This window comes from Mesoplodon mirus, assembly GCF_964341445.2.
Source record: "Mesoplodon mirus genome assembly, chromosome: 4".
Classification (NCBI taxonomy): Eukaryota; Metazoa; Chordata; class Mammalia; order Artiodactyla; family Ziphiidae; genus Mesoplodon; species Mesoplodon mirus.
In genome coordinates, this window is record NC_138979.1 from 177939874 (window position 1) to 177961220 (window position 21347).

Consider the following 21347-nt stretch of genomic DNA (forward strand, 5'->3'; position numbering starts at 1 on the left):
TATATTGTGAAATATTGGATTCAATATAATTTACAGGTCATTCATCCCATCGACATGAAAGTTTGCTTGAAAGTTCAGTCTCTGTGGAGCTTTTTCTGTATTTATGGCAAGTCTGCAATATAGCCAGAAAAATTATAGCCAAACCAATGCAAGGAATTTGATTGCTATTGACTGATTCAGCTGCAGTATTCATTCAGTAAAGATCAAACATACAGATCCAAAGTTCCAAGCATGCTGAATTTGCCATTTCTGCAGAAAAGCAGACTTTTGTTTTTGTCCATTGGAGACATGGACTAAGTCTCCAAAGTGATACATCTCTTTTATGCTTTCACACATTTTTTTTGCTTTTGTTTTACCAAATTGGGGTTGAATTGTTGATTTCACATGTCTTGCTCCTAGAACTTATTATCTAATGACATACTGATTACTATTGTGAACTCCTGAAGGCAAAGATAGTGTTTCACTTATTTTTTATATTCCTGAATGCTACTTCAGTCCTTAATAAGAGATTATTTCAGAATGATTGAATTACTAAGTGATGAGCAGTTTTGGAAAGTCTATTTATAATATCGTGAACTGGAGGGGCTCCAAGGTTTCAGAATTATTTCTGATAGGAAATTCTTGGCTAAATCTGATCATTGTAGAACTGAAATGTATATAGATTATTTTTTTTACTGAAGATATTTATGAAATTTCACTTTGTAGACTTAACTTCTTAAAAGTATCTAGTACAGATTATGTAACAGATTCCTTATATGGGAAAAGCTTATAGGGAGGTGCAATCTTGAGGGGAAATTCTTACAGTCCATCTCTCTCTGTAGAGAAGAACACAGTTTCCAGGCTAAGTGGTCCTCCATCAATTTAAAACCTGCCTATTTTACCCCTTCATTTTTCTGATGAGGACAGAGAAGCCCAGAGAGGCAGTTCAACTTGCCCACAGTCACTGCTAACAACCAGTTAGTAGCAGAAGGTGGTTGGGACACAGCTCTAGTCCCAAACTCTGATTGAGGGGCAGAGAGTGCCTGATTCAGCTTCTTCTGAAGGCCAGTCTTGGATTTCTTAACATACAATTCCTAATAGCCAGAAGGAAAATGTACATTTAAAACTTTGGACAGATCGGAACCAAGATGGTGGAGTAGAAGGACGTGCTCTCACTCCCTCTTGCGAGAACACCAGAATCACAACTAGCTGCTGGACAGTCATTGACAGGAAGACACTGGAACTCAGAAAAAAAGATACTCCACATCCAAAGACAAAGGAAAAGCCACAGTGAGACGGTAGGAGGGGCGCAATCACAGTAAAATCAAATCCCATAACTGCTGGGTGGGTGACTCACAGACTGGAGAACACTTATACCACAGAAGTCAACCCACTGGAGTGAAGGTTCTGAGCCCCATGTCATGCTTCCCAACCTGGGGGTCCAGCAGCGGGAGGAGGAATTCCTAGAGAATCAGACTTTGAAGGCTAGTGGGATTTGATTGCAGGACTTCAACAGGACTGGGGGAAACAGAGACTCCACTCTTGGAGGGCACACACAAAATAGTGTGCGCATCAGGACTGAGGGGAAGGAGCAGTGACCCCAGGGGAGAGTGAACCAGACCTACCTGCTAGTGTTGGAGGGTCTCCTGCAGAGGCAGGTGGTGGCTGTGGCTCACCGTGGGGACAAGGACACTGGCAGCAGAAGTTCCAGGAAGTACTTCTTGGCGTGAGCCCTCCCAGAGTCTACCATTAGCCCCACCAAAGAGCCCAGGTAGGCTCCAGTGTTGGGTTGCTTCAGGCCAAACAACGAACAGGGAGGATACCCAGCCCCACCCATCATCAGTCAAACGGATTAAAGTTTTACTGAGCTCTGTCCACCAGAGCAACAGTCAGCTCTACCCACCACCAGTGCCTCCCATCAGGAAACTTACACAAGCCTCTTAGATAACCTCATCCACCAGAGGGCAGACAGCAGAAGCAAGAAGAACTACAATCCTGCAGCCTGTGGAACAAAAACCACATTCACAGAAAGATAGACAAGATGCAAAGGCAGAGGGCTATGTACCAGATGAAGGAACAAGATAAAACCCCAGAAAAACAACTAAATGAAGTGGAGATAGGCAACCTTCCAGAAAAAAGAATTCAGAATAATGATAGTGAAGATGATCCAGGGCCTCAGAAAAACAATGGAGGCAAAGATCGAGAAGATGCAAGAAATGTTTAACAGAGACCTAGAAGAATTAAAGAACAAACAAACAGAGATAAACAATACAATAACTGAAATGAAAACTACACTAGAAGGAATCAATAGCAGAATAACTGAGGCAGAAGAATGGATAAGTGACCTGGAAGACAGAATGGTGGAATTCACTGCTGCGGAATAGAATAAAGAAAAAAGAATGAAAAGAAATGAAAACAGCCTAAGAGACCTCTGGGACAACATTCGACGCAACAACATTCACATTATAGGGGTCCCAGGAGGAGAAGAGAGACAGAAAGGACCCAAGAAAATATTTGAAGAGATTATAGTCGAAAACTTCCCTAACATGGGAAAGGAAATAGCCACCCAAGTGCAGGAAGCGCAGAGAGTCCCACACAGGACAAACCCAAGGAGAAACACGCCGAGACACATAGTAATCAAATTGGCAAAAATTAAAGACAAAGAAAAATTATTGAAAGCAGCAAGGGAAAAACAACAAATAACATACAAGGGAACTCCCATAACGTTAACAGCTGATTTCTGAGCAGAAACTCTACACGCCAGAAGGGAGTGGCATGATATACTTAAAGTGTTGAAAAGCAAGAACCTACGGCCAAGATTACTCTACCCAGCAAGGATCTCATTCAGATTTGATGGAGAAATCAAAAGCTTTACAGACAAGCAAAAGCTAAGAGAATTCAGCACCACCAAACCAGCTCTACAACAAATGCTAAAGGAACTTCTCTAAGTGGAAACACAAGAGAAGAAAAGGACCTACAAAAACAAACCCAAAACAATTAAGAAAATGGTCATAGGAACATACATATCGATAATTACCTTAAATGTGAATGGATTAAATGCTCCAACCAAAAGACACAGGCTTGCTGAATGGATACAAAAATAAGACCCATATATATGCTGTCTACAAGAGACCCACTTCAGACCTAGGGACACATACAGACTGAAAGTGAGGGGATGGAAAAAGATATTCCATGCAAATGGAAACCTAAAGAAAGCTGGAGTAGCAATACTCATATCAGATAAAATAGACTTTAAAATAAAGAATGTTACAAGAGACAAGGAAGGACACTACATGATGATCAAGGGATCAATCCGAGAAGAAGATATAACAATTATAAATATATATGCACCCAACATAGGAGCACCTCAATACATAAGGCAACTGCTAACAACTATAAAACAGGAAATCGACAGTAACACAATTATAGTGGGGGACATTAACACCTCACACCAACAGACAGATCATCCAAAATGAAAATAAATAAGGAAACAGAAGCTTTAAATGACACAATAGACCAGATAGATTTAATTGATATTTATAGGACATTCCATCCAAAAACAGCAGATTACACTTTCTTCTCAAGTGCACATGGGACATTCTCCAGGATAGATCACATCTTGGGTCACAAATCAAGCCTCAGTAAATTTAAGAAAATTGAAATCATATCAAGCATCTTTTATGACTACAACGCTATGCGATTAGAAATGAATTACAGGGAAGAAAAGTAAAAAACACAAACACATGGAGGCTAAACAATACGTTACTAAATAACGAAGAGATCACTGAAGAAATCAAAAAGGAAATCAAAAAATACATAGAGACAAATGACAATGAAAACACGATGATCCAAAACCTATGGGTTGCAGCGAAAGCAATTCTAAGAAGGAAGTGTATAGCTATGCAATCCTACATCAAGAAACAAGAAAAATCTCAAATAAACAATCTAAACATACACCTAAAGGAACTAGAGAAAGAAGAACAAATAAAACCCAAAGTTAGCAGAAGGCAAGAAATCATAAAGATCAGAGCAGAAATAAATGAAATAGAAACAAAGAAAACAATAGCAAAGATCAATAAAAGTAAAAGCTGGTTCTTTGAGAAGATAAACAAAATTGATAAACCATTAGCCAGACTCATCAAGAAAACGAGGGAGAGGACTCATATCAATAAAATTAGAAATGAAAAAGGAGAGGTTACAACAGACACTGCAGAAATACGAAGCACCCTAAGAGACTACTACAAGCAACTCTATGCCAATAAAATGGACAACCTGGAAGAAATGGACAAATTCTTAGGTATAACCTTCCAAGACTGAACCAGGAAGAAATAAAAAATATGAACAGACCAATCACAAGTAATGAAATTGAAACTGTGATTAAAAATCTTCCAACAAACAAAAGTCCAGGACCAGATGGGTTCACAGGTGAATTCTATCAAACATTTAGAGAAGAGCTAACACCCATCCTTCTCAAACTCTTGCAAAAAATTGCAGAGGAAGGAATACTCCCAAACTCACTCTATGAGGCCACCATCACCCTGATATCAAAACCAGACAAAGATACTACAAAAAGAGAAAATTACAGACCAATATCACTGATATATATAGATGCAAAATTCCTCAACAAAATACTAGCAAACAGAATCCAACAACACATTAAAAGGATCACACACCATGATCAAGTGGGATTTATCCCAGGGATGCAAGGATTCTTCAATATACACAAATCAATCAATGTGATACACCATATTAACAAATTGAAGAATAAAAACCATATGATCATCTCAATAGATGCAGAAAAAGCTTTTGACAAAATTCAACACCCGTTTATGATAAAAACTCTCCAGAAAGTGGGCATAGAGGGAACCTACCTCAACATAATAAAGGCCATATACAACAAACCCACAGCAAACATCATTCTCAATGGTGAAAAATTGAAAGCATTTCATCTAAGATCAGGAACAAGACAAGGATGTCCACTCTCACCACTGTTATTCAACATAACTTTGAAGTCCTAGCCACGGCAATCAGAGAAGAAAAAAAAATAAAAGGAATACAAATTGGAAAAGAAGAAGTAAAACTGTCACGGTTTGCAGATGACATGATAGTATACATAGAGAATCCTAAAGATGCTACCAGAAAACTACTAGAGCTAATCAATGAATTTGGTAAAGTTGCAGGATACAAAATTAATGTGCAGAAATCTCTTGCATTCCTATACACTAATGATGAAAAATCTGAAAGAGAAATTAAGGGAACACTCCCATTTACCATTGCAACAAAAAATAAAATACCTAGGAATAAACCTACCTAGGGAGACAAAAGACCTGTATGCAGAAAGCTATAAGACACTGATGAAAGAAATTAAAGATGATACCAACAGATGGAGAGATATACCATGTTCTTGGATTGGAAGAATCAGTATTGTGAAAATGACTATACTACCCAAAGGAATCTACAGATTCAATGCAATCCCTATCAAATTACCAATGGCATTTTTTATGGAATTAGAACCAAAAATCTTAAAATTTGTATGGAGACACAAAAGACCCCGAATAGCCAAAGCAGTCTTGAGGGGAAAAAACAGAGCTGGAGGAATCAGACTTCCTGACTTCAGACTATACTACAAAGCTACAGTAATCAAGACAATATGTACTGGCACAAAAACAAAAATATAGATCAATGGAACAGGATAGAAAGCCCAGAGATTAACCCACGCACATATGGTCAACTTATTTTTGATAAAGGAGGCAAGAATATACAATGGAGAAAAGACAGCCTGTTCAATACGTGGTGCTGGGAAAACTGGACAGCTACATGTAAAAGAATGAAATTAGAACACTTCCTAACACCATACACAAAAATAAACTCAAAACGGATTAGAGACCTAAATGTAAGACTGGACAGTATAAAACTCTTAGAGGAAAATATAGGAAGAACACTCTTTGACATAAATCACAGCAAGATCTTTTTTGATCCACCTCCTAGAGTAATGGAAATAAAAACAAAAATAAAGAGATGGGATCTAATGAAACTTGAAAGCTTTTGCACACCAAAGGAAACCATAAACAAGACGAAAAGAAAACCCTCAGAATGGGAGAATATATTTGCAAAAGAATCAACAGACAAAGGATTAATCTCCAAAATATATCAACAACTTATGCAGCTCAGTATTAAAAAAACAAACAACCCAATCCAAAAATGGACAGAAGACCTAAATAGACATTTCTCCAGAGAAGACATACAGATGCTGAAGAAGCACATGAAAATCTGCTCATCATCACTAATTATTAGAGAAATGCAAATCAAAACTACAATGAAGTATCACCTCACACCAGTTAGAATGGGCATCATCAGACAATCTACAAACAAAAAATGCTGGAGAGGGTGTGGAGAAAAGGGAACCCTCTTGCACTGTTGGTGGGAATGTAAATTGATGCAGCCACTACGGAGAACAGTGTGGAGGTTCCTTAGAAAACTAAAAATAGAACTACCATACGACCCAGCAATCCCACTACTGGGCATATACCCTGAGAAAACCATAATTCAAAAATACACATGCACCCCAATGTTCATTGCAGCACTCTTTACAATAGCCAGGTCATGGAAGCAACCTAAATGCCCATTGACAAACGAATGGCTAAAGAAGATGTGGTACATATATACAATGGAATATTATTCAGCCATAAAAAGGAACGATATTGGGTCATTTGTTAAGATGTGGATGGATCTAGAGACTGTCATACAGAGTCAAGTAAGTCAGAAAGAGAAAAACAAATATCATATATTAACGCATATATGTGTAACCTAGAAAAATGGTACAGATGTACCAGTTTGCAGGGTGGAAATAGAGACACAATGTAGAGAACAAATGTATGAACACCAAGGGGGGAAAGTGGTGGGGGTGATGGTGTGATGAATTGGGAGATTGAGATTGACATGTATACACTGATGTGTATAAAATGGATGACTAATAAGAATCTGCTGTATAAAAAAATAAAATTAAATTTAAAAAAGCCCCAGAAACCAAAAAACAGAAAACAAAAAATAAACAAACAAAAAAAACTTTGGCCCAAAAGATAGAGATACAATTGCTACAAAGACTTGTTTCCCTGGCCAAATATTAACAAGTTGTAGATTAAAAAACAAAACAAAACAAAAGCAAAAACAAAAACCAGATAAGGCCTCTACCTCTTGTTAAGTGAATAAGCTGCAGCAGATGTCAAGAAGAGAAGGACAAGGTAAAACAGTTACTCTAAAGTGGTATTATTTCACTCCTGTCAAGGGGGAGAGATTTCAATTACTCATAAATGTACTTTTAATAAGAATTTTTAAAAATCATATTTCAGTAATTCTTAAAGTGGTTCAAAAATTTAAAGAAATAAATGGGCATTCAAAGGGTTCAAACAACGACAACAACCCCCCCCCCCAAAAAACCCTTCCTATTTCAAATGGATTATATGGGGCATTTTTTTTTTTTCCGTCTTTAACCAAACATGTATTAATTATGTAAGGAGGCTGAAGGAGAGTCTGATCTACCTATTTCCAGGTGAGCCTCTGCACGCCCAGTGAGAACACCCCTACGGAAAGCTTGGCCAGGCTGGTGGCCATGGTGTTTCAGTGGTTTCACTCCACAGCGTATATGATGGATGATGAAGTTGGAAGTTTAGTGGAAAAGCTGAAGCCTCAGTTTGTCACCAAGTGGTTGAAGACAGTATGTGATGTTCGCTTTGATGTCATGGTCATGTGCCTTCTTCCCAAACCAATGGAATTTGCCAGGGTAAGTGGAGGCTGTCGATGAAAAAAATTAATCAATAATCGATCTAAGAAAGAAATGGAAAATGTTATTTGAGCCAACCTGAGGATTATAACCCAAGAGAGAGTCTTTCAGAAAGTTCTGAGGACTGTTCCGCCCATTAGAGGTCAAAGACCAGGTATGTAAAATTTTGAGACAAAGGGTTTTACGTCAAATGATGTATTATAGACAGTTTACAGAATCCAGATCTACACTACAAAGCACGTAGTGGGTCATGGGTCATCATGGCCCTTTACAAGATCAAGAAGGAAAGTTATCTTCTAAGGAGTTGTGACCCTTGATGAGGTTAAGAAGGGATGTTATCTCCTAAGGAAGTCTGGTTAATGCAGTTGCACAACACACACTAAAGGGGATGGAGGAGGCCCAAATGGGCAGAGAAAAATTTTATGTCTAAAATTTTCTTGTCTTGCTATAAAATATGAATTGTTTTCATCAAGGCCTACAGCTTGGACCTTGTTGGAGAGGAGGACTTAGGGAGAAGCACTATTGTTACAGAAACACTGGGTTTGCCTCTTGGTGGGTGTCGAGCCAAAAGACACAACCAAGGCAAAGAGCAGGAGAAGGAGGGATTTATTACTTGCAGCAAGTGAGGAGAACCACCAGGGATCTTGCCCAAAGTAGAGTCTCTCCGAACAGCAAAATTGGGGAAGTTTTAAGCTAAGGGTACATGCATATTTATGAAGGTGCTTGAGCAGAGAATTCAGCATAGAATTGGGGCAAAGATGGACAGAGTCCAGACTTTAGTGGATAGAAGTCAGGGGGTCAGAAAAGGTCAACATCATCATTCCTTAGGTTCCGACCAGTCTGGGGTCTCAGCATGTAGTCACCATCCTCTACTTGGCCAGGGGTGGGGTGTGTGGGGCTGTGTGGGGGGGCGGGGCTTAGTTCCTGCAGAACTCAAAAATATGTATCAGATTGTGATGTATATTCTTGAGGAGGAACTAGGACTCTGTTTTTTTGCTGAACTATTGTTTCTTGACTGCTTTTCCTTTGTTCCTGCCCTTAAAACTCATTAATTACTGAGACCTGTTCAAGGGCAAGCATTGTGGCCAGGCTTAGATCACAAAATGGCTTAGGTGAAATGGCTTCTTTTCTGTCAAGAAAGCCATGCCTGGTTCTCTTTCTCTGGGGACACTCTACCCTATCTGCTTACACTACCTTAGCCACTAGAGTGTTATCAGTGACTGTAGAAGAGGGACATCTCTCTTTAACTTAGTCTTTTATTTATTTATATTAATTTTTATTATAGCTAAGTGAGTTTAGTAACTACATTTTAAGTGATGTGCTGCTTTGATGTTAGTTTGGGATGGGGAAGAATGGCAAGATGAATGTGCAAAGTATCTTTAAGAAATTTAAGGAAATATTCTTTCCTGATATTGCTGAATATTTTTATTAAGAAACAGGAAAAAAAAAAGCCTTTCCATGAGGTGGCAAGAGCTCAGTCCTTTTCTGGTTTACAGTCTGTGGAAAGGCTAACATTTGACTAGGGGCAATTTCTGTGGTTTCACATATATTTCTAGAGATGAGTGGTCCCTGCCCTCCCAGCTGGAATGCCCAAAAGATTTAGGAACTGCCACAGTGCTCCTTTTCCTCTGGCTTATAGGACAAATTTCTCTGTGCTTATCCTCTTGCTTCTGCCTCGGTGGATCACAGGCTTCAGATATACAGCTGGTAAGGCATCATATTTCTTGAATACAATATGATTTGTGTCTAACCCAGCAAGATGGATATCTAGAATCAGTTTCTGGCAGCAATATATGAAAATTTTTTCAAGGTATTTTCTAAGTTTTAATTTTTTTGTGTGATTTTTGGGTTTACTTTCAATGAAGTCTTGAGGCGGTTTTCAGTTTATTTATTTATTTATTTATTTATGGCTGCATTGAGTCTTCATTGGTGCGCGTGGGCTTTCTCTAGTTGCAGTGAGCAGGGGCTCATCGTTGAAGTGCGTGGCTTCTCATTGTGGTGGCTTCTCTTGTTTTGGAGCACGGGCTCTAGGCATGTGGGCTTCAGTAGTTGTGGCACGCAGGCTCCGTAGTTGTGGTGCACGGGCTTAGTTGCTCTGCGGCATGTGGGATCTTCCCGGACCAGGGCTCAAACCCATGTCCCCTGCATTGGCAGGTGGATTGTTAACTACTGCGCCACCAGGGAAGTCCCAGTTTTCAGTTTAAATAAGATATTTAAGGATAAAACAGAACACAGGCCTTCTAAAGAGTAGGTTTTATTAGATTTCCAGGACTCAGAGCGTTCTTTGCATTTACCAAGATACACTTCTTTCTTCTTTGGTGCCACCTACTGACTCATATATAAAATTAGATTTTTGCATGATGGAAATGTGCAAAGAATGCCATTTCCTGGCATTCTTTGACTGTGTTGATATGTTTTCTATTATTGTTTCTTTTGGAATAGTAAAGGACTGGTGTGATCTGATTCTGAAAGATAAGAAGAAGTGATTATGTTGGGAGGAAAACTATTCCTCTTATAGCTTGGGTTCAGTGGTTGTGAGCCTGCATATTAATTGGTAAGAGACATATTAACAAGAGAAGAGACAAAATTTATTAATATTTACACATGGGAGTACTCCTCATTGATGGGTAATTTCTTTAATAGCCAGAGATAAAAGGTTTATATACAAACTTCCAGGGGGGTGGGGGTGGGAGGAGGCATTTGGGAGGAGGCTTGAATGGGAAGATATGGAAAGTTCTTTTGGGCATTTTGATGCCAATGGAAATGGGCAGCCTGTCTCCAAGGCAGCTGAATTCACAGGAAACTCCCTTTGAAGGGGGTTAAAGGCAGCCATATTTTTCTGGAGGCTCTGCTTTAGTCACATAAGGGAAGTTCAGATAAGGTTTCTCTCTACATCTTTTTTTTTTTTTTTTTTTTTTTTTGCGGTACGCGGGCCTCTCACTGTTGTGGCCTCTCCCGTTGTGGAGCACAGGCTCCGGGTGCGCAGGCTCAGCGGCCATGGCTCATGGGCCCAGCCGCTCTGCGGCATGTGGGATCTTCCTGGACTGGGGCACGAACCCGTGTCCCCTGCATCGGCAGGCGGACTCTCAACCACTGCGCCACCAGGGAAGCCCTCTCTCTACATCATCTTTAGCTCAAATGTTTTCACTGAAAAATAATCTTTATACCAACTCTGGGGGTCTGAGTGGGTCCCCACATTTCTCCTATCTGTAACTTCCCTAGAAGTTTCACACAAAAAGGAATCTAGGTTGATTGACTTGGTGAGAAGATTTGGGTTAGGAAATGCTAGGTAAGAGATCTGAAAAGGAGGAAAAGAGCATAAATTAGAGCAAGGAAATAAAAAGAAAACAAAGATTAGTGGTTAGATTAGGCTATAAACCTAGTTTCTGAGTCCGAAGGGCAGCCAGTTGAGAAGATTTCTAGATGTTGGGCTTGAAGCATCTTTAGATGATGAATGAGACCATCAGTGTCATGGTCATGGTTATTTCCTAGAGCAGAGCAGGGAAGATGCGGATGTTTGGTGAACTTCCTGAGTGGCCTAAACTGTTGCAGCAATAAGTCCTTTGAAGTTTATGTCAAGTTGTCCTGCTTCAGCTTACAGGGCTTTGGGACAAGACAACCTAGAGTCTCAATAAGGATCTGGGCAGTCAGGTTTTAGTTCTTAGTGACACCAAGTGAAAAGGATAGTAGAAAAATTGGAAACATTAATTACTGAAAATGTGTAAGACAGCAGGATCCAGTTTATAAAGAGGTTGAAAATAGCTCAAGAACAATGAACAGGACTAGAATCTGATAATCCACAAGGATGGGTTATAGTTTTCTGTTGAAACATAAAATTTCTCTCTCAATTACTGCCATTTTGATCAAAGAAAATCAGAGTAAGATGATTCTTGTTCACAACATAAGTCTAGTCTCATTAAATTTGGCCTGATTATTTGCATAAGTGCAGCAAAAATGGTATTTGACCACATGGGCCTTTAAAAATTTGCTTTGCTGGAAGTTTCTTAAAGAATCTCAGATTGGACTTTTATTGATTTATTTATTTATTATTTATTATTTTTATATTTTTTGCGGTACGTGGGCCTCTCACTGTTGTGGCCTCTCCCGCTGCAGAGCACAGGCTCCGGAGGCGCAGGCGCAGCGGCCCTGGCTCACGGGCCCAGCCACTCCGCGGCACGCGGGATCCTCCCGGACCGGGGCACGAACCCGCATCCCCCGCATCGGCAGGCGGACTCCCAACCACTGCGCCACCAGGGAAGGCCCTGATTTATTTTTTTAAAGATTGTTTTTGATGTGGACCATTTTTTAAAGTCTTTATTGAATTCGTTACAATACTGCTTCTGTTTTATGTTTTGGTTTTTTGGCCACGAGGCATGTGGGATCTTAGCTCCCCAACCAGGGATGAAACCTGCACCCCCTGCATTGGAAGGCAAAGTCTTAACCACTGGACTGCCAGGAAGGTCCCTCAGATTGGACTTTTAAAAGCCTCTCCACGCTCGGAAGCCAATCTGTCATCATACTTATCTGCAGTACCTATAGATTTGGGTGAATTTCTCTTCTTGAGATCCCCAAAATACTCTGTTTCCTGGGCCTGTCAAGAAGTGACTTTTCTTATTTGCCTGTAGGCTGGGAACATCATAAGTCAGGTACCAGGCTGGTTTTTTCCAAGAGGGCTTTATAAGCATTGGTTCCATGATGTCAACCTTAGTTCATTAAAGCTGTCTGGTCATATTTGATTCTATGCATATCTTTCTCAAATATGACATTTCAGTCAAAGCCTTGATACTATAACCAATTTTTCCAATTATGTCCTGTTACAAGGAGAACAGATTCTTACTGAACTTGTGTAAATAGCTATATTGCCATATAAGTAAGAGTATTGTAAGAGTTTCTGAATTCTGGGAGGTTCAGGTAGGGAGAAAAAGAAATGTTTTGCTTTTGTTTACAAAGGTATAATCTACTAAATAGTCATGAGTTAAAGATAGTTTAAGAGAAATCTTATACCCAGAAAACAGAATATTAATGAAAGCAGTAAAAAAACACATAAAAATTATCATCTCCCTTCAGCAGTTCATTCAGTCCCATGTAATTAATTATTTGTTCTGCTTGGTCTTGGGTTAGCAGTTTTATGAACCCATTGGCTTCTCCACTACAGTTCTGGAATCTTTACTCAGTCCAGTGGTATGGTCTCAAAGTTACCTGAGCAATGCCATCAGAAGTCTGTACCCCAGATTACCTGTTATAGTCCTTTCCATGGGTCTCAGAGACAGTCCTTTTTGCTGAAGATGAAGCATTCTGGATAGTAGCCGATTGCAAGAGCTTTCAGGAAAACACTGGAATAAAACAATAACTGTCTATGAATGATAAAAGGCTTAAAATGGCGGTATTAAAGATCTGATGAGAGCAACTGGAATTATGATGATAAAATTATGCCATTATTGTATACTATCAGGCAAAATAGCGTAAGAATATAATAGTGAACAAAAAAGGCATTGACAGATTTTTAGAAATTACATCTAATTCCTGGAATATTTATGTTAAAAACATTTACCTATACAGATATAAGCTAGGGAAGGTTAAGAATCTCTTCTTATTTGACCATGATTTTCATGCAGTTCAACATATTAAATAGACCGAATTAGTTTAACATCTCTTTTTACTAGGAGAGAACAAATCCTTTGAGGTTTTCGCGAGGCCCTCTCAGAAGTCTCTAAGTCAATTTGAGATCAGGATTTTATTTAGGATTTGATTTTGGTATGTGTGCTGCCGAAGTGAGCATAAGGATTTGATTTGGGGAAGCAAAATATCAAAAGTTGTCAAAATGTCAAAAGGTTTAGACACTTAATTAACCAGGATGACAGGTCACTATGAAATAATACTTAGTTATCCATTTAACCAAAATGGCAATACAGATATCAAAAGTAAATGTGGGATCTAACATAATTTAAAATTGAGAAGACTCGGTTCTTTTAAATAATTGAGGACATGATGAAGACATGTTCCCCCCCTCCCCACACACAGTTCCTTTACAACTTCATATTTTTATTCAGGTTTTTGTCCTTCACTTTCCTCTTTCTCATCTGAAAGCCTTCACACAACCTCTAAATCACTATTGATACCTTAGGACAAAATTACAATCTTTTCCCTTGACAAGAACACCCCTCATTCCTTGAATATTTTGCATAAAGAGGTTTTTCCTTCAACCTTATTATTTCTAGAAGCTTCATTTATATATTGATTATAATTTTCAACACTTTATAACCTCTATTTTTCCACGAAGACCAGGAAGTAAACAATTGTGAATTGCTTGTCACATACCAGCATTTTGTAGCATACTAGCAAATTTTATGATTATACCATCTCATAACTTCTAGAGGATATGCTTCTTCATAGTATAATTTCTCAGAGTGGCAAAATGAACACATTTATTAACAGATCCAAACAGCTTTAGCTCTCTGTAAAACTAAGAAGCCAAAAGTAGATAAAATTAAACTTATATTCAGTAGTTAATGTTTTGGAGTTTTATCTTATTTAGAAATGATCTAGATATTCAATGAATATCTATTATTTAACTCAATATAAATTTAGTTTCAGGTTACCAAAAAGATTTTGGAACCTAATTCTAAGAAGACATATTATAATACACAATTACTGTTGAAATAAAGTTTGTCATAATGATAATTTAATATGATTAAAATGGAATCTATAAATTTTGTCATCTTAAACCTCTAGTAAATATAATATTAGCTTATTTGACTACTAAACCCACGTAGAATAAAAATGTATGCTCATATCATACTCAGTGCTGATAACTCAGAAGATGCAGCTGTTTTTTTTTTTTTGCGGTACGCGGGCCTCTCACTGCTGTGGCCTCTCCTGTTGCGGAGCACAGGCTCTGGACGCGCAGGCTCAGCAGCCATGGCTCACGGGCACAGCCGCTCCATGGCATGTGGGATCTTCCCGGACCGGGGCACGAACCTGTGTCCCCTGCATCGGCAGGCAGACTCTCAACCACTGCGCCACCAGGGAAGCCCCAGCTGTTTTTATTAAACCAACAGTATTAAAATAGTCTTATTTATCAAAGATTTACACAAATTGTTACTGAACTCAGATTTGGCTGCTCACTGCTCAAAAGCCAATGCTTGGGAGGCAAGTATTCGTAGGAAGGAAAGTTGCTTTAATTAGAAAAACCAGCAATCTGGGGAGAAGGTGAGCTCATGTCCCAAGACCAAGTCGGAAGACTGTGCTCAGCCATGACAGTTTTTTTTTTTTTTTTTTTTTTTTTTTTTCGGTAAGCGGGCCTCTCACTGCTGTGGCCTCTCCCGTTGCGGAGCGTAGGCTCTGGACGCGCAGGCTCAGTGGCCATGGCTCACGGGCCTAGCCGCTCCACAGCCTGTGGGATCTTCCCGGACCAGGGCATGAACCCATGTCCCCTGCACTGGCAGGCGGACTCTCAACCACTGCGCCACCAGGGAAGCCCCATGACAGTTTTTAAAAGGAAAAAGGGGAAAGAATCTCAGTGAATCATTGAGGCAGGAAGTTGGGTTCTGCATCATTCACCATTGGGTACAGACTGGCTGACTCTTTCTTCAGATATTATATTGCCTGCGTGATCTGCCTGCAGGATTGCTAAGGGGGCTGCTGCGGGTAGAGAGCTAGTTATTCTTTAACTCCTTAATTCTTCATTCTTGCTTCTTTTAATCCAGGAAAAGAATCCACAGGTTAGGCGAGCCATGGTGTGCACTCAGGAGAGCATAGGTCAGGAGTTAGGTTAAATTGTCTAGTGATCTCCTTCCTATAAGGTTTGAGGGGAACAGAAATAGGCAAACAGGAAAGGGGCAAAAGAGCTGCTTACGAATCCCCACTTCTCAGACATCATTCCATTTCTGTGGGATTAGGGGTGAAGGTCTGTTCTCTGTAACTTCTTCATGCTGACATAGGGCACTGTATTCTCAGAGTGAAAGATGTCAACCTGGGTCTGTAGCATTTCTCTGCTGACAATTTTAGTTGCCCACTTATATATATGGGCAGAGCAAGCTACAATTATTTTGATGCCCACAAAGGTATAGATTATTATGAGCAATAATGTTAGTCCCATGCTTTTGAGGCCAGTTCTTAGAAATGTGCTAGCCATAGATTCAGTACTGCTCAAGTGGAGCACCTTATGTCATGGCTACAGTCTGGTCATCATGCAGTCAGCTTTTTCCCTCTGGTGGCAGTTATAGTATCCGTAAAACAGCTCAGGAATGTGCACCAGACACTGAAAGATTCTGTGACTCTCTAGTCCTAATCATTAACTGCTTGAGCCTGCTTTTTGGTGACTCAGGGAGGCCTGGGAGACTTCAGCTTTTCTACAAACAAGAGGCAGGGGACATAGAGGGGACTTTGTACTTGGGGGTGGGCTGGGGGCTCACGGTTCTGCTCAGTTTCAAAATCACATGAACTTGAAAAACATTTGGGTTGCTTCCTATATTTCTGAGAGTTTTGGGAATATTTAATTTTTTTTTCTTTTAGTTTTATTGATCTTTGCTATTGTTTTCTTTGTTTCTATTTCATTTATTTCTGCTCTGACCTTTATGATTTTTTTCCTTCTGCTAACTTTGGGTTTTGTTTGTTCTTCTTTCTCTAGTTCCTTTAGGTGTAAGGTTAGATTGTTTATTTGAGATTTTTCTTGTTTCCTGAGGTAGGCTTGTATAGCTATAAACTTCCCTCTCAGAACTGCTTTTGCCACATCCCGTAGGTTTTGGATCGTCATGTTTTCATTGTCATTTGTCTCTAGGTGTTTTTTGATTTCCTCAGTGATCTCTTGGTTATTTAGTAACGTATTGTTTAGCCTCCATGTGTTTGTGTTTTTTACTTCTTTTCCCTGTAACTAATTTCTAATATCATAGCGTTGTAGTCAGAAAAAGATGCTTGATATGATTTCAATTTTCTTAAATTTACTGAGGCTTGATTTGTGACCCAAGATGTGATCTATCCTGAGAATGTTCCGTGTGCACTTGAGAAGAAAGTGTAATCTGCTGTTTTTGGATGGAATGTCCTATAAATATCAATTAAATCTATCTGGTCTATTGTGTCATTTAAAGCTTCTGTTTCCTTATTTATTTTCATTTTGGATGATCTGTCCGTTGGTGTAAGTGAGGTGTTAAAGTCCCCCACTATTATTGTGTTACTGTCGATTTCCTGTGTTATAGCTGTTAGCAGTTGCCTTATGTATTGAGGTGCTCCTATGTTGGGTGCATATATATTTATAATTGTTATATCTTCTTCTCGGATTGATCCCTTGATCATCATGTAGTGTCCTTCCTTGTCTCTTGTAACATTCTTTATTTTAAAGTCTATTTTATCTGATATGAGTATTGCTACTCCAGCTTTCTTTAGGTTTCCATTTGCATGGAATATCTTTTTCCATCCCCTCACTTTCAGTCTGTATGTGTCCCTAGGTCTGAAGTGGGTCTCTTGTAGACAGCATATATATGGGTCTTGTTTTTGTATCCATTCAGCCAGTCTGTGTCTTTTGGTGGGAGCATTTAATCCATTCACATTTAAGGTAATTATCGATATGTATGTTCCTATGACCATTTTCTTAATTGTTTTGGGTTTGTTTTTGTAGGTCCTTTTCTTCTCTTGTGTTTCCCACTTAGAGAAGTTCCTTTAGCATTTGTTGTAGAGCTGGTTTGGTGGTGCTGAATTCTCTTAGCTTTTGCTTGTCTGTAAAGCTTTTGATTTCTCCATCAAATCTGAATGAGATCCTTGCCGGGTAGAGTAATCTTGGCTGTAGCTTCTTCCCTTTCAACACTTTAAGTATATCATGCCACTCCCTTCTGGCGTGTAGAGTTTCTGCTCAGAAATCAGCTGTTAACGTTATGGGAGTTCCCTTGTATGTTATTTGTTGTTTTTCCCTTGCTGCTTTCAATAATTTTTCTTTGTCTTTAATTTTTGCCAATTTGATTACTATGTGTCTCGGCGTGTTTCTCCTTGGGTTTGTCCTGTGTGGGACTCTCTGCGCTTCCTGCACTTGGGTGGCTATTTCCTTTCCCATGTTAGGGAAGTTTTCGACTATAATCTCTTCAAATATTTTCTTGGGTCCTTTCTGTCTCTCTTCTCCTTCTGGGACCCCTATAATGTGAATATTGTTGCATTTAATGTTGTCCTAGAGGTCTCTTAAGTTGTCTTCATTTCTTTTCGTTCTTTTTTCTTTATTCTGTTCTGCAGCAGTGAATTCCACCATTTTGTCTTCCAGGTCACTTATCCGTTCTTCTGCCTCAGTTGTTCTGCTATTGATTCCTTCTAGTGTATTTTTCATTTCAGTTATTGTATTGTTCATCTCTGTTTGTTTGTTCTTAATTCTTCTAGGTCTCTGTTAAACATTTCTTGCATCTTCTCTATCTTTGCCTCCATTGTTTTTCCGAGGTCCTGGATCACCTTCACTATCATTATTCTGAATTCTTTTTCTGGACGGTTTCCTATGTCCACTTCATTTAGTTGTTTTTCTGGGGTTTTATCTTGATCCTTCATCTGGTACATAGCCCTCTGCCTTTTCATCCATCTGTCTTTCTGTGAATGTGGTTTTTGTTCCACAGGCTGCAGGATTGTAGTTCTTCTTGCTTCTGCTGTCTGCCCTCTGGTGGATGAGGCTATATAACAGGCTTGTGCAAGTTTCCTGGTTGGAGGGACTGGAGGAATATTTAATTTTTAAAATCTCTTATTTTTTTTTAAGCCCATTTAGAATAGAGATCTTTTAAGGTGTTTTATAAATTATTTTGGCAAAACCATCCAGCGGAAAGAAATACCACATATACATACCATACATATATAAACATACTGGCAGACACAAATACAGACCTTATAGAAAATACAGACCTAATACAAAACTCAGTAGTTTATATAAGAGCTGGTCTTCATCTTTACCTCACTTTTATTCAAATCGTGTTTCTAGCAGATGGACCAAGTTGTTAGTTAATCTGTTCAATATAGGGGTTAAAGTTTTTAAGCTATATTTGTAGGGGGAGACCCTTAAGAGCTTTTTATTTGCCCTGATATTATAATCTTATGGAGGCTGTGATTCAGCCTAAGCCAGTTGTTTCAGTTGACTAAGAAGTTACTTTTTAAAGGCTGGAGTGTGCTAAGGAAAAAGGCATTGGAGGTTTGTTAAGTGGAGTGTTAATTGATGCTTATCAGGAGGAGAAATAAATTGATCCTATTTTATGAGAGGAGGCAATAGTAGAAATAAAAGCAAGGCACCCCCTAGAGAGCCACGTTTCATTTCCTTGAACATTTGCATTAAAGAGATGATTCTCAGGTCCTTGAGAAGATAGTGCTGGGTGGTAGAAGATTTAAATCTCAAAGAGGAAGAGAAAGGAAGCAAGCTTGTAAGATAACAATCTAAGAGGGTTTTCAAGGGCATATTTGTCTCTTAACAGGTTTTGACTGGGACAAACAATAAATTCTCTTGGCAGCATTGAGCTTTTACAAGCAGGCATTTTGAGGGAGGAAGTTCATGGGAGGTGGATGAAATTATTTGTGTTGAGAGTCTGAGTTTTTAACAGGTCCAAGGTGAGGTCTTAGTTGAGAAGAGGACTCAGAGGAGCCTGTCTGAGGAGGCTGAGGCCTAAGACAATTGCTATTTAAGTGTTTCTTCTTCTGAAGGGCAGGGCAGTCCCTTTTCCAATGTCCTGACTTTTTACAGTATCTGCAAGCAGTTTGAGATGAATAGGGGAGGCTTTGGGACTGGTAAGAAAGATAGGTGAGCTTTGGGATTCTTCTAGAGCCACAGTTTTGTTTTTGTAAATACTCAATTAGTAAGGCAAGGCCACTTATTTTTAATTCTTCAAAGAATTAGATGACAGCCTCAATAATAACATTAAGGAGCTGGCCTGCCCACGCAACCACATTACTTTGAAGTAACCTCTTTATATCAGAAATGAGATTTTCTACTAAAGTAGAAAACAAAAGACTCCTATGATCTGAGATTTGTAGATTTAGAGCCGTGTGCCTTTGCAATATTTTTTATAAATTGTGTGACAAAGGTTTTAGGATGTATTCCTTTTCTCCAAGTAGATCATTCCATTTTAGCCCAATTAAACTTCTGAGGGAAGCCCTTTATAATGGCTCCTACCAGGCTCTGAATGTCAACCTCCAACTGGGTCATTCGTAGGAGGGAGGTGGTGGAGGGGGGAGGTTTATGGTGGGTGTGGATTTTAATTTTCTTTCTAAATCGGATTTCTGTTCTTCAGTTTTGTTAAGGGAGTCTTTTAGGCTAGCTGTGATCCTTTTTTGGTGTGCTTCTGTCAATCTGATCCTTCCCCATTGGTAAGAGGACATTTATTTAGGGTGAGAACTCTCTAAAATCCTTTTAAACATAAAAACTTTTCCAAATCAAAGGATCCATTGTCTGGTCACTGACAATTTAGTATCTCCATAGGGATACCTGTTCCAAAATGTGACCCAAAACCAATAGGCCTTTATATGGCTTAACCATAAATTAAATAACCTAAGGGACCTCAGTAATGATACATTCCACAATCGCAACATTATCAGTGGTAGCTCTTCTGAGTCTATGTAACTACAACAACCCCAGAAATATAGTCACTTCCTGAAAATGTCTAGTCAATCATCTAGCGTGTTGGCCAATATGATACCAACTACATATTTGAACTTTAAATGGAGTTTGTCTTGAATAATGTGGAATTCTAGATATAACAATTAAATATTTAAAATTGGATTCATTTAAAATAAGATAGTTTTTGGGCAATTAATCTATGACCAAGGAGGCAAGAATGTACAATGGGGAAAAGACAGCCTCTTCAATAAATGGTGTTGGGAAAACTAGACATGCAAAAGAATCAAACTGGACTACTTTCTCGCACAGTATACAAAAATAAATTTAAAATGGATTAAAGACTTAAACGTAAGACCTGAAACCATAAGATATCTAGAGGAAAACATAGGCAGTATGCTCTTTGACATCAGTCTTAGCAATATTTTTTTAGACATGTCCCCTCAAGCAAGAGAAACAAAAGCAAAAATAAGCAGATGGGACTACATCAAACTAAAAAGCTTTTGCACAGCAAAGGAAACGTTCACAAAAGGAAAAGACCACGTACTGAATGGGAGGAGCTATTTGTAAATGATATATCTGATAAGGGGTTAATATCCAAATTGTACAAAGTACTCATACAACTCTTATAAAAAAATCCAATTAAAATTGACCAGAGGACCTGAATAGACATTTTTCCAAAGAAGACATACAAATGGCCAATAGGCACATGAAAAGATGCTCAACATCACTAATGATCAGGAAACGCAAATCAAAACCACAATGAGATATCACCTCACACCTGTCAGAATGGCTATTATCAAAAAGACAACAAATAGCAAGTGTTGGTGAGGATGTGGAGAAAAGGGAACCCTCTTGCACTGTTGGCGGGAATGTAAATTGATGCAGCCACTATGGAGAACAGTATGGAGGTTCCTCAAAAAAATTAAAAATAGAACTACCGTATGATCCAGCAACTCCACTTGGGTATTTGTCCAAAGAAAACAAAAACACTAATTAGAAAAGATACATGCATCCCTATGTTCATTG

General features: G+C 39.0%; 1 protein-coding gene across 4 annotated transcripts in view; it reads left to right on the forward strand.

The window, feature by feature from the left end:
* UNC79 (unc-79 homolog, NALCN channel complex subunit) overlaps nucleotides 1–21347 on the forward strand; it is a gene marked incomplete at its 3' end in the record, with an annotated part of 213226 nt that overhangs the window by 63941 nt on the left and 127938 nt on the right. For all 4 annotated transcript variants that reach the window (XM_082619521.1, XM_082619522.1, XM_082619523.1 and 1 more), the window contains one exon: nucleotides 7529–7759. In XM_082619521.1, the coding sequence (XP_082475647.1) occupies nucleotides 7529–7759 (231 nt within the window). The remainder of the gene's footprint in view (nucleotides 1–7528; nucleotides 7760–21347) is intronic.